We start from the raw sequence: 12,682 nt of genomic DNA, 5'->3' as shown, positions 1-12,682 counted from the left end.
CCTGAAAATGGTGGTGGTTGTGGAATTCAAGCTCCTTTTTGCTATTCCTTATGAAAATGTGACTCAGTCTCTCAGATCTAATAACTCTCCCCAAAAGACCCCACCTCTATTCTTTTCAGAATTGCAAATTCCAATTATCCCCATGTATTTTGCAATTCTTATGCATCTATGACGGGCAGCCTGACATCCAGTTCTTGAACAAAGTCTCTTTTTAGCAGGAATATGAAGCCAGCACCTGTCTGAGATGGTCATTGATGAGTGAAGAGCATCGTGGGGGGGCGGGGGGAAGAGTTTACTTCCAAGCACGCTCAGGACAGGTTTTTGTGATGTCAGAGCCCTGAAGCTCTGACATCACAGCGCTCACTACAATGCTGTAAAGCCACATGGCCCCAAAGACAATGTTCGACACCTGCTGCTTTTCATCTCGGCGGTAGTTGCAGTTAAACAGTGGTCAATGTTAATTTTGGCATTGAAGGGGATAGAGCTTTGCTGATTGACTCCAGCTAAGAGTCTGGCTCAGACACCACTAGTGGGACAATTTGTATGAAGGAGAGCACATCTCTGACCTTCTCCACCCTGGAGACTTTTTCAGTTTTAAGATAGGAGAGATACTCCCAACATACTTCTAAAGCCCGTGGTTTATATGAATGTCAAATATTGTCTGGATTAGGCTGCCCTGCAGCACACCTAAAACATCATTGCAGTGCCTGTGAGAATGGAAGGGAATGGCATTATCACACAAACCATTCAGAGAGCCGTCCCCCTGCAGTCCCAACCTGCTCACCCGTGGGGCTTTGAAATCTCCCAGAATCCACTGCTTCAGGGAGCTGTGAAATCAGTAGCCAAAGGCTACTGCAACTGAAACAGGACATTGCTAGTGTAGACCCAGCAAATCTGGAATGGTTCAGAACTTGAATCAGAACACCTAATGTGGACACAATGACCTACTTGGGCTTAAACTGGTTTCTGTTGTCAACTCAGAAATTTTTTCAGTGCTAATAAGCCCACCCACAGCCCTATGCAGAGATGCTAAAAATATAATAAGCATGTCCATCTATTGCTATGCGAACATCCACCTTGACCACCGGTGCTTCACAGCTACTATTGGGGTGAAACAGCAGCACACAGCAACACTACACAATGGATTAGCACATAGAGGGGGAAATGTATCCCAGCCCCCGCTGCACAGGTTCAGCACAAGGCCTCAAGCTTTGTGTGTGCACAGAGTGAATACGTGGTGCAGTGACAATGGCCAATTTAGGTTCGGTCTCTGATTTGGACCATGCAGAATGGCAGTGGGTGGACCCACCTTCCTTGTGAACTTTTCCTCATCCCACTCCTGCAGCTGCTTGATGGCCTTGTTCATCATCTCCTCCTTATAGATATTGTTTCTCTCATTCTCAGCCACTTCGCTTTTGCTTGTCACAAGGATGCACTTGCTGTCTTTTGCCCTTCCGCGACCTGGAGGTGACAGGTAGCCCTTTTATAATGCCCTATAGCGAACAGAGCAAAAGAGCCGACAGGCGGTGCCCTGAAGCCTGGGTCTCAATGCAGGCAGAGCCATTGGAAATGTTATGCTTCTGCATGGTTCCTCATGTTGCACTTGCCCATTCCCAAACTGAAGCAACTACACATGCTTAGAAAAGTCTCCCAGTTAAAATTCACTGGGCCCAGGCCCTCTTAATCTGAACAAGCATCCAAAACCACACACATTCTATGAAGTTTTGAAGTTACAAAGACCCCACCCTCTTTTGTATGGGTTCTCTCTGTCTGTACTGTGTTACACATTGATGCATGAGGCCTTCGGGGTGATTAGCTCAGACAGCTTGTGACCAGCAACCACTGTATATTGTCCCACTGGTTTCTTTTAGAAAGCTCCGTAAGGCTAGATGAGGAACAAGACTGAGATGAACATCCATTAGTTATCTGTCCCGTTGCATTCCCACCAAAATTACAACTGATAGTTGACAGTAGGAAATACAATTAGGGGAAGGATTGTCTCTTCACTATGTATTTTTTCAGTGCCTAGCATAATGCGGTCCTGATCTCAACTGGGGTCTGGTTCTACTGGGATACAAACTAATAAATAGTAATTCATAGGATTCCCATGTTGTCCTATGCTTTTAAAAAGGGGGTTTGTTAGAACTAACCATTACTCACATGTAGTTTGAGTTCCAAAAATTTGAAGGAGTTAATCTGCCCAACTTCTTTTTCAGGTATTTACAACAGCACTTGTAGCAAGACAGCTTTTTCCCTCAACACTTTAAGTGTCTAATTTTGGGGTAATTATTTAATACAAAAATAAGCAGCAATAAAACTATGACATTGAGTGTCTGCTATAAACCCCAAAAGCCAGGAGCTCACTCAATGAAAGGTCAATTTAAAATGAGTAAAATAACCATTTCACAACAGTATTGAATTTCATAGCCTGACTATGTGCTCAGATCACAAAATTAAACATTGCAGCAGAATTTTTAAAAGGGCTGGGTAATTTTATGACCACTTTTCTCTTTTGTAGTTGAAAGGAAAACCCACATTTAGAATAGGAGCCTCTATCCCCCTCTAGTGGCTGGACTATATAATGGCCTCAGCATTGGTAGGGCAACTCCCACCTTTTCTGTATGTGTATGTATCTATCTCCTTAGTTATCTTTTCTATTCTATGCATCTGATGAAGTGGGCTGTAGTCCCCAAAAGCTTATGCTTAAATAAATTTGTTAGTCTCTAACGTGCCACAAGTACTCCTGTTCTCATAGTGGTTTATGAGCACCACATTCTTTGCATTAATTGTGTCTTTTAGCTTAGACAGTAGACACTTGTTTTTAAATCCAGGAGTCCCAGGTTCAAGCCACACTTCCAATAACCCACCTGAGGGCATTATGTTACACAAGTTTAAGGACAGATTGTGCCTCTATGCAAAGAACTGCGTAGAGGGGCCAAGCAACTATGTGAGACTCCCTTAATGGAGTTTCTCCTGAATTCTCCATGGGGGCATATTTTGCAGAATTTCCAATTGTACTTGCTGTTAAATTGTTCTTCTGTGCATATTTCTATTTACTTGCATGCACAAATGCATGCTTAAGAGATGTTCCTTGAATGTGTAGCACCATCGTGTGATGTGTATAGTTTACCCACACACACACACACACTCTCTCTAATCTAATCAATGGCTCTTCCCTCCTGTGACATCAAGACTTGCCCTGACCCTTCATTCAGCTGAAGGCACTCAGAGTGAGAGAGAAATCAGAGTAAGATACACACACACAATGCCTAAAGTAAACACGACAGCCAGTCAGAGGGGCTGACGGGGTATTTGCTAGACCGATACCATATTCACATGATAGTAGTTCCTTAAGCTGTAGTGACACATACCTCGGACTTGGATCATTTTGGTGACATTGCCAGAGTATTCATAGAGGAGAACCAGGTTGCACTGAGCAATATCAATCCCTTCATCTGCAACAGCTGTAGTTATTAGTATCTTACTGTCGCCGTTGGTTTTGAACGAGTCCAGTACACCCTTTTGATTTGAGAGTGTCATCCCTACAGTACAAAAAGTCAGAATACAATGCACGGTGAGATGCTGAAAAATTCCTAAATCGGATACTACACATATTATCCTTGCAGTCAGTACCAAAAGTCAGTCTGTTTGCTCTGGAGACTGTGAAAGAAATGCCTCACATCAGGATACACAGCTGACTCCTTGAGGACTAGAAAGCTGCACAATATCTAACAAAGAGGGACTCTTGTTAAGATGTCACACTGTGAATCACTTTGGCAAGCAACATTTTACACTTCCTCCAGTGTGTTTGAAGCTGTCCTTTTAAAAACTGGTTTGTTTTAATGAGATTCTGTTCTCTGGCTAATTTAAACCACTAAGATATTCTCAAAATAAGTCAGATTTCCTCTGTTTGGTGCAATCAAGTTTTTAAACGTGTTTACCTCCTGCCACAGGGAAACTCAGTAAGCCACAAATGAGGCAGGGAACACCCACTGCATCGCTCTGAGTAAAGAGGATGAGGGACTTTTTTAAAATTATCTAGCAGAATTGCATAGCAGAGCATTGTTGCTAATGCACCTAGAGTTTTAACCAGAGGTTTTGGCAGGAAAAGCAGGAGTCTGTTTAGATGTGGTAAAATCTCCTGTACATTTCATATCCCTCCCTAATATTGATGAAGGAATTGTAGGATTGGCTTGGGCATTTGCTTGTCCTCCTGTCCTGGAACATGGAGATTGACTACAGAGATAATGCAATACTTTAAGTGGTCTGGGAACACATGGTATAACAACTTACTTCCCTTAGTGCAAACTCCCATACCTGTCTGCTGGTTTCTTTTGCTACGCCCCATCAACGCATCCGGTTTTAGGTAGCTGAGTGTAGGATTTTCATCAATCCATTTCTTCAAAGCCTACAAAGCAAGATACCCATTAGTAACCGTTTCCAAACTCTTGGTCGCAGAAAGGGATGCAAGGAGCCCCTGGCCTGTGCAGCCCAAGCAGGCTACTAAGCTACCCTATATTTATTTTCTAGTTGCCCCTTTTTAGTAGTGTTGGAGAGAGAAGGTCTTACAGACACTAGAGCTCTTCTGGTAACAAAGAGAAGGGTGCGGGTCTCTGGCTTTAGACGGTATTCTTCATTCAGGATGAAGGTGAGCTCCTCCAGTTTGGGATTCTCATTCAGTTCATCTACTGAGGCCTCTCTCAGTTCCTGTTGTTTAGCTGGAAGAAAACATTGACCTCCTCAGTTTGCAGTTAGCATCATCCATTCCAGCAAACAGCAAGCTGGCCCACATCTAGCAGCCAAAGATGAAGTGACTTTCCCTTGCACTTCTTTAAAAATTCTCAACTGTTCTCTTAAAAACCAAAAAGAAAAAAAAAATTTGTGTCTAACCACGTCCCTAGGGAGCTATTTCTGAATCACTTGCATTTTAAAGCTGAAATCACAGCAGCATAGTCCCTGAGCAGGCATCTAAACCAGAACATTGCTTTAACCCTCCCCCCCCCCCATCTATTTTAAAGACAAATATTGATTCTACTGGCTCTTGACTGACTGAGGGCTTAGTGTGTGGCCAGCCAGGCTGTGAGTCTACAGTGCCCTAGCTTGCCAGGCAGTAGCTTGCCATGCAGACAAACCCCGAAGTTTGATCCTTCAATTGGCTCCGTATAGGCAGACCCTGCATCCATGTGAATCCCCACAGGTCTCAATGGGAATTACTCTGTACAGGCAGTTGCAGGATCAGAGCCTAATTTAGTGTACTTGATTTCTTAATCAGCTGTTCTCAAATTCAGGGCTACACTGTTGCATTAAACCACAGCCCCTTGAGGCACTGCTGCAATACTTGCAGAAGTGCGGGGGATAGCATGAGCCCAAGTAACACAGAGCGCAGCATGTGCCCCTTCCCCAGGTGTGTCCTACCCCTGCTCTTCCCTCTGAAGTTGCTAGCACTCATCATTCCCTCCTCTCTCTGCCAGGCTCCCAGTTCTCACGTAAAACACAGCAGGAAAGTGAGAGTCTTTATCCGCTAGCCACTGACCCACATAAGAGAATAGGAGTCTATAGCAGCTGACAGCTCAGGTTATTACTTCTCTAGCTCACGGGGTAGAAGCTCATGGTTTTAGCACTGAAGGTCCCAAGTTCAGCCCCCCTCACTGATAAGCCAGGACATTTGTCCACTGGGAGGACAGGGAAAGTCTCCATTAACTTTCCATTAACTTTAAAGTCTTTTCCTGGGCTGGACACAGATGGGTACTCAAAGCTGGTTTCATGCAAACAACTGGCTTGGAAGGTGTGGACCCCAACTGTTACAGCCTCTAAACATGGATACAAATAAGAGAAGCAAGTTGAACCACCTTAAACAATTCCTCTCCCCCTGCCTAGTGCTTGCACCTCTCAGATGGGCTGCAGGAAGTACCTTCAAAGTTCGCTGTTAACTGTTGATCTATCTCATCAAACCCTCCACTTTTAATGTCATTGAAAAACTCAGTCAAGTAGGCCAACGCATCCTGAGTCCGTGCATCTTCATTGATGATGAGGGCATCATTGTATTTCTGTTTAAAGAGATGAATATATTTTTTAAGCACTCATTTCTCAAGCCAAATGCTTATCAGTAATGGGGAGAGGGAGGGAAACCCAGTGAATTTTACGAAGATAAGCTTCTGCATTTGAAATACTTGTTACTTCTACAGTAGCACAGAAAACAGTGATTGCAAGCAGTATCCGCTGAACAGTATAGTTTTTAGTAAGCATCCAAGACACAGCTCAGATGTGGGGTGCTAAAACTGCATTTGCTCCTTTCAAACAAGTATACATTTGCACTCTCCGCTAAAATAGACTGAGAAAAATCCACTAATTTATTTTTCAGTCTGTAAATTTCTGAACCCTGATTCCAATCTCAAACTGATTATTCAAACCTCTGTTTGAATGTAAGCCAGATGGGAATCGGGGCCCTGATATAGCCACAAGTACTGGCCCTGATCCTACAGGATTTACACACGTTTCAAGGTTGAGTTCAATGCACTCACTGAGGTGCTTAAAGCACAGCACTGACATAATGCCACTGTTATAATCACCCTGTAATTTATATTTTTATGGCTTACGGGAGGTTTATTTTCAGAATGTTTGTAGTTCTATCCCCCAGTGTTTTATTTCTGCAGTATTCTAAAGTCCTTAAGAAAACAAACTATTTGATCATTTCACATTACCTTTATTAGAATGCATTCCATCCATTTGACCCATAGAGCTTAGTAACACTGAAAACTATTTTGTATGAAAGACAATACTTTTATTTTGTGTAACATTTTATAAGAAAGACGACAATCACTGTTCTCAAGTGCCACAGGCGATTAGCCACAGGTTTCCCCAGTGCGCTCCAGTCCTTTGCACATTACCCTGAAGCACAAATAATTCAATCAAGACCTTGAATCGAGTCCATAGCAGGTATAAATTGATATAGCTCCTTGGCTTTAATAAAAACAACGAGGAGTCCTTCTGGCACCTGAGAGACTAACCAATTTATTTGGGCATAAGCTTTCGTGGGCTAAAACCCACAATTTACACTGCTGAGGATCTGGCTCAAGGTCTTTTGCATTCCTTCTGCATTAAAGCCAGTGGAACTATGACATCTGTACTGCTGAGAGTCTGGCCCATTGCATCATCCCATAATTACTACAAAGATAAGAGCACCCAGAAATCTGGGAACTGTGTAGGGTCCTATTCAGCTTCTAATTGGAGGTATCTGCACTGCTGTGAACATGACTGATCCCTCTGTACATGCAATAGGAGAGGGCATTTACTTACCCGTAAGTGTTCAGTGTAAATAAAGAGAGCTCTACAAATCCTCTCTTCATCCTTATCCGGCAGTTGCAACACGCTGCACTTCTTCTGAGTGTCAACAATCCACTGTTCATAGCACTGCGTTCCGAAACATTTATTCTTAATGTGGGACAATGCATCTGGTGCGGAAAGAGGCAGCAAGCATCACTACATCTTATTGAGTAGCTAACAGCCAGAACAAGATACAGAGCACCGTACAGAAATACTAAAAGAACATAAAGGTTGCAGAGACAAGCGCTCAGAAGTTAGGAAATGCCAGAATTAACCCTTTGTAACATTTGTGTGTATGCATTGTGTCACTGGCTTTAATTACATCATCACATCCTATTTTCTCCACAGGACTCTTGCCTCATTCAATGGATAGCATTCACTGAAGGAACAGCTAGTCAGTATTTAATTCTATCCTCATTATTCAGTGGGTGGCCTATGTCGTAGGGTGCATTTTCCAAACCTCTGAGCAACGCAGTTATATCGAGAGAAGTTGCTAATGTAGACTGAGCCTTGATTTCCTCCTGGGTTTTTCAATTGAGCTCATCACTATAGTATCCAAGTGCTTTGCAAACACTTGGTTTAACTTCACAACTTTGCTGTGATGTGGGGGGGGAAGGTATTATCCCCATTTTACATATGGGGAACTGAGTCACAGAGAGATAACAGTCACAAATAGCCTTGAATTGGGTAACCAGAAGTAGTGGCTATGTCTACACTGGTGCTTTCGTCATTAAAACTTGTGTCACTCAGGAGTATGAAAAAACAACGCCAAAAGTTTTAACGATGAAACGCGCCGGTGTGGATTGTGCTTCATTGGCGCAGGAGTGATGCTCCTGCCGACCAACCTACTGCCCTTCGTTGCGGGTGGCTTTATTTTGTCTCTGGGAGAGCTCTCTCCCGACGATAAAGAGCGACTACACTGCACAACTTACAATGGCATGACTGCAGCAGCACTGGCACAGCCACATCTTTTTCAGGTGTGGCGTGTAGACATAGCCCAAGACTCCTAGGACCTGATTTTTCAGAATACTTAGCATTTTGTAGCACTAGTTATTCAAAACAGAGCTCTCATCGATGTCATTTGCTGCTGTGAGCACTCAGCACTTCTGGGGGAAGGGATAGCTCAGTGGTTTGAGCATTGGCCTGCTAAACCCACCATTGTGAGCTCAATCCTTGAGGGAATCCTTTGTTTAAGGAACTGGGATAAAAAACTGTCTGAGGATTGGTCCTGCTTTGAGCTGGACTAAATGACCTCCTAAGGTCCCTGCCAACCCTGATATTCTATGATAAATCAAACCCCAATGACTCAATCACACAATTCAAGGCCCCGCATGAAAAGTTTGATTTAAGTTATTTGCCCAACCAGGAACTCTGGCAGAGACAGGCATAGAATCCAATTTCTAGGGTGGCATTCAACTATCTCAGCCATGAATCCACCCTCTAGTCCTGCAATCCTCTGCCTTATTCACCACACACCTTCCAAATTCTGCAACAAATGAGATGGAGGTTCTACAGACAGCAGCCTCCTTTTCTACACAACCCTGGCTCATTCTCTGTCAGTCTCTCTGTGTCATAGTTCCCCCTCTGTAAAATTTATCTTCACAAGGGTCATCATGATACACTGAAGATTATGAGGTGCTCATATGTGACAGTAAGGGAAGGGCATATAAACACCTAAAATAGGTAATTGGGAAGAGGAGTCCAAGGAAACAGTAGGGAGACGCAACACATGACGTAAAATGTAGGCAAGACAGCGCCATATAGAACCTCAAAGGATAAAGAGGCTAAACTTAATTCACACAGGAAGCCAGTGACCGAACACGAGGAGCATAAGAGACCATGTCTGTGTCAGAGTAGCAGGAGAGGAAGATAAGTTTCAGCTGCAGTTTTAGATAGATAGACTGGAGAAGGGGGAAGCACAGAGACAGGAAAAGATGCTGTTGCATAGTCAAGGTAAGATATGCCCAAGGCCTCATTATGTGATCCTTTAGCGTAGGCTCATTTTATAGGAAATATCTACAGAAATACCACACCAGAACATTCTCTGTAGGGAAAACAACAAAGAAAAAAATGTATTCTAAAGAAAGCTCTAATATTTTTACTTATAATTATTTGACACTTTCACGACCTATACACTCAGACTAGGCAATATGGTTTCATGGCATGTCAAATTATTGGTGATGTTACAAATTAAGACAGCTTGAATGATAAGCAAAAAGCTTGTTTTCCATGTGCAACCTATTTCATCTGAGATATTAGAAAAGAGAAAATGGAAGGAAAAGAAAAGGTAAAATAAAAAGGGGAAAGGAAGCTGAAGGAATGAATGCTGCTGCAGTAAAGTAAGAGTTGTTCATTACTGATATAGTCTAAAAATGAATCCCCAGTTCTCTCCCCCAGTCTGCATTCAGTGTAATCTTACCTATTGGGTAAATCTTGCTTGCCAGGGCCTCAGTTTCAGACATCAGGACTGAGATAATGTCCATAAAGTGGTTTTTGGGGCGCTTCCCGACTAGTCTGAAAGCTAGAGTCACAAGAAGGAACCACAAAGTGATCAGCAATAGATCACAAACCAAAGCTGATGAACTAAAACATTTCCAGGCCCTCTATCAACCAACACGACAAACTGTTACATAGAGCCTGGACCGAAGAACACTGGGCCTGGCTGTTCTTTGCTAACATCCTTTGTGGCTGCGTCTTTGGTCCTTGGAAGGGCCAAGTCTGGCCCAGCTAAATGCCTTTATCATCAGAGTTACATGCACAGAAAGAGAGGATCCCGAGCTCTACGCAGGCAAAATTCTACGGGCAAGATCAGTGCAGAAAGAATTGATTTTCACCATTTCAGGTTCACTATTCACGATGTACTATTATGTTATCTGTTACTTGATCAATACTATACTGCACATGCACCTGCAAAAAGCAAACCTAGGAAATGATAGGGGAAACAGAGCCCTTCAGCTTTAGGAAATTCCCATCTAACATCCACCTAATGCGTTTCAGTCCATTCCTCTTCCTTTATTTCCTTTCATGCAACTCTCAGTAAAGGCTCGGTCACAACAGTCACAGCGCAGCGTTTCCTAGGGGCTTGACGATGCGCTTGATGGGAGCACAATGGAATCGCACGGCCCTACAGGGAGCATCGGGAGACGTTCTGTCTCAGGAGAGCACAACACTTCCTAAAAGGCTTGGGCATCCAGACGCAGAGCACCCCTGGAATACAGATCACTACCTTGCATCTGGCTGGCCAGATCCATGGCTCAAGTCTATGACAGACACTGATCCACAGTCCAGCCGCCTTTGGGTGCCCTTGGGGAGTAACACTTCTCTGCCCCAGCACTAGAGGAGCACACAGACTGCCATTCTATCTAGCCCTTACTCAGGCCACGTACACCGGGAAAGGCTCCTTTTGTGCTCTCCTTCTGCCCACTCTTAGTGACCACCTAGGAGGCAGGCAGGATTTTACCTTGGAATGTAACAGCCATGCTTCCGTACAAATGAGCTATCCCAGGCAATATTGGTTAACACTATGAATTCTCTCTCTCTCTCTCTCTCACACACACACACACACACACACACACACACACACACACACACACACACACACACACACACACACACACACAGAAAATCTGAACTTAAAACTCTGGTTCCACAGTTAAAAGTTCCAACTCCCCTATTTTCAAATTTCACAATTGACTCAATTCTTCACTAAGATCACAGAAATCCATTTATTTTATTAAAACAATCATACATTCTAAAAGCAGCACTGTACATATTCCTTCTCCATACACCTCACAGGCAGACAAACTAAATGGGACGTGGAGATAGTCCAACTTAATCATATACTCCAAACTCTAATCTTTTACACAGCATATGCATATTTAATAGAAATAGCCCTAAACCAAAACCTGCATCCAAACAGGAATGCTCAAGATTTGGATCTAAATTCTGCAGCTAGAGCTTATCTTTAAGTAATTCTGAGACAGGCACTAGAATTTTCTGACAGATTAACATTTGTTTCCCTCCCTTCAGATATCAAATATGACCACGCACCAACATTTATCTTTGCAAAGTTACCTCAGATGAGAGTGGATCTCGGACTGAAAAATTTCTCAAGAAAATGGGACATAAACAGGATTACATATTACATTTATGTTTTGGCACTACGTTTTCCAACCCTGAAGATATACAAGAAACAAAAAGATAGATCAAGTTTAGTTTCACTCTCACTTCAGGCCTGATCCAGCAAAGCACAAGCATGTGAGTAGTGTGCTTAAAATTAAGCCTGTGGGCAAGTGCTTTGCTGGATGAGGCCCTTACAGAGGTTTTGGACTTGTGCAACTCCACTAATCTAAAAGAGGCTACTTCCAATTTACAGTAGTTTATGTGAGAGGAACATCAGGCCTACCAGAACTTCAGCCCCGATTCAGGAAAACATCCCTATTTCAGAACAGCACTTCAAAACATCCTTTGTTTTTAAGTGTGGGCTTAAGTCATTGACGTTAACAGGAATCAAGCATATGCTGCTTAATTTTGAGCATTTGACTGAAGTGCTGTCCTGAATGGAGATGCAGTTAAGTCTGTTCTCCGACACTAGACTGACCCAGGACCTTAGCAGTGATACATTCCTACTCAAACACTTACATTTTTGGGGCCTGTATACAATCTCCTCCAGTTCTTGTGTGTTCTCTCTGATGGTTGATATGACTTGTATGTCGAGGCAGGCGCAGAGGGTACAGATGTATTCTACCGTCTCCTCAAGGGTCTTGGCACTGCCCACTCCAACTGAGGCTGTTAAGCCAACAATCTGAGCACATGTTCACGTACAAAATAATTAGTTACGTTCAGGTCATTAAAAAGAAGCAGCCAGTAACATGACAGTCCCCTGACTGATCTTCCTCGTTAGTAAAGAGAGGGGAGAAATCAAGAACACTGGCATCGATATTCTGAATAAAAAGCTCACAAGATCCACTGCATTCTGTTCTCCTCCCTCCCCAAGATTCTTTTCAAGATCCAGATGTTCTCGCCAGTCTTGCATCAGTGCTAGGAGAGACTTCGATTCTGGCTCCTTCAGGGTCAATTTTGCTTCTTAAAGACAACACAGAGCCTAATGAACTTTTAGAGGCTATAAAATATTGTGGCCCCAACTCCTGTGCTGCTGTCCTGGAAGGAACAAGTCAAGGATTATATTTTGTAACCCAGGCTTTCCTCCCACGAGCCCTTCACCAGAATCCAGTCTGAGTTAAAAAGATTAGGTCTCATCTTGCTGACTAAAGGGAGACTGCTGCTGAGAAAGTGGCTGAGCCTGAAGCCTCCGAGTGAAACAAAGGGTTAATATTTGAAGTTGCATTGGTAGCAAAGT

The 12,682-nt window shown here is 43.2% G+C and overlaps 1 protein-coding gene across 2 annotated transcripts in view; it reads right to left on the bottom strand.

Moving 5' to 3' along the window:
• Positions 1 to 12,682, bottom strand: part of DDX58 (DExD/H-box helicase 58) — a 39,184-nt gene that overhangs the window by 3,177 nt on the left and 23,325 nt on the right. For both annotated transcript variants that reach the window (XM_030565763.1, XM_030565764.1), the window contains exons 9-16: positions 11,965 to 12,127; positions 9,743 to 9,844; positions 7,297 to 7,451; positions 5,912 to 6,047; positions 4,570 to 4,718; positions 4,318 to 4,408; positions 3,372 to 3,542; positions 1,310 to 1,461 (exon numbers count right to left, since the gene is read on the bottom strand). In XM_030565763.1, the coding sequence (XP_030421623.1) occupies positions 1,310 to 1,461; positions 3,372 to 3,542; positions 4,318 to 4,408; positions 4,570 to 4,718; positions 5,912 to 6,047; positions 7,297 to 7,451; positions 9,743 to 9,844; positions 11,965 to 12,127 (1,119 nt within the window). The remainder of the gene's footprint in view (positions 1 to 1,309; positions 1,462 to 3,371; positions 3,543 to 4,317; positions 4,409 to 4,569; positions 4,719 to 5,911; positions 6,048 to 7,296; positions 7,452 to 9,742; positions 9,845 to 11,964; positions 12,128 to 12,682) is intronic.

Source organism: Gopherus evgoodei, chromosome 6 (assembly GCF_007399415.2).
Source record: "Gopherus evgoodei ecotype Sinaloan lineage chromosome 6, rGopEvg1_v1.p, whole genome shotgun sequence".
Lineage (NCBI taxonomy): Eukaryota > Metazoa > Chordata > Testudines > Testudinidae > Gopherus > Gopherus evgoodei.
The sequence above is the reverse complement of the archived record's forward strand: the minus strand, read 5'-3'. Positions and strand labels throughout refer to the sequence as shown.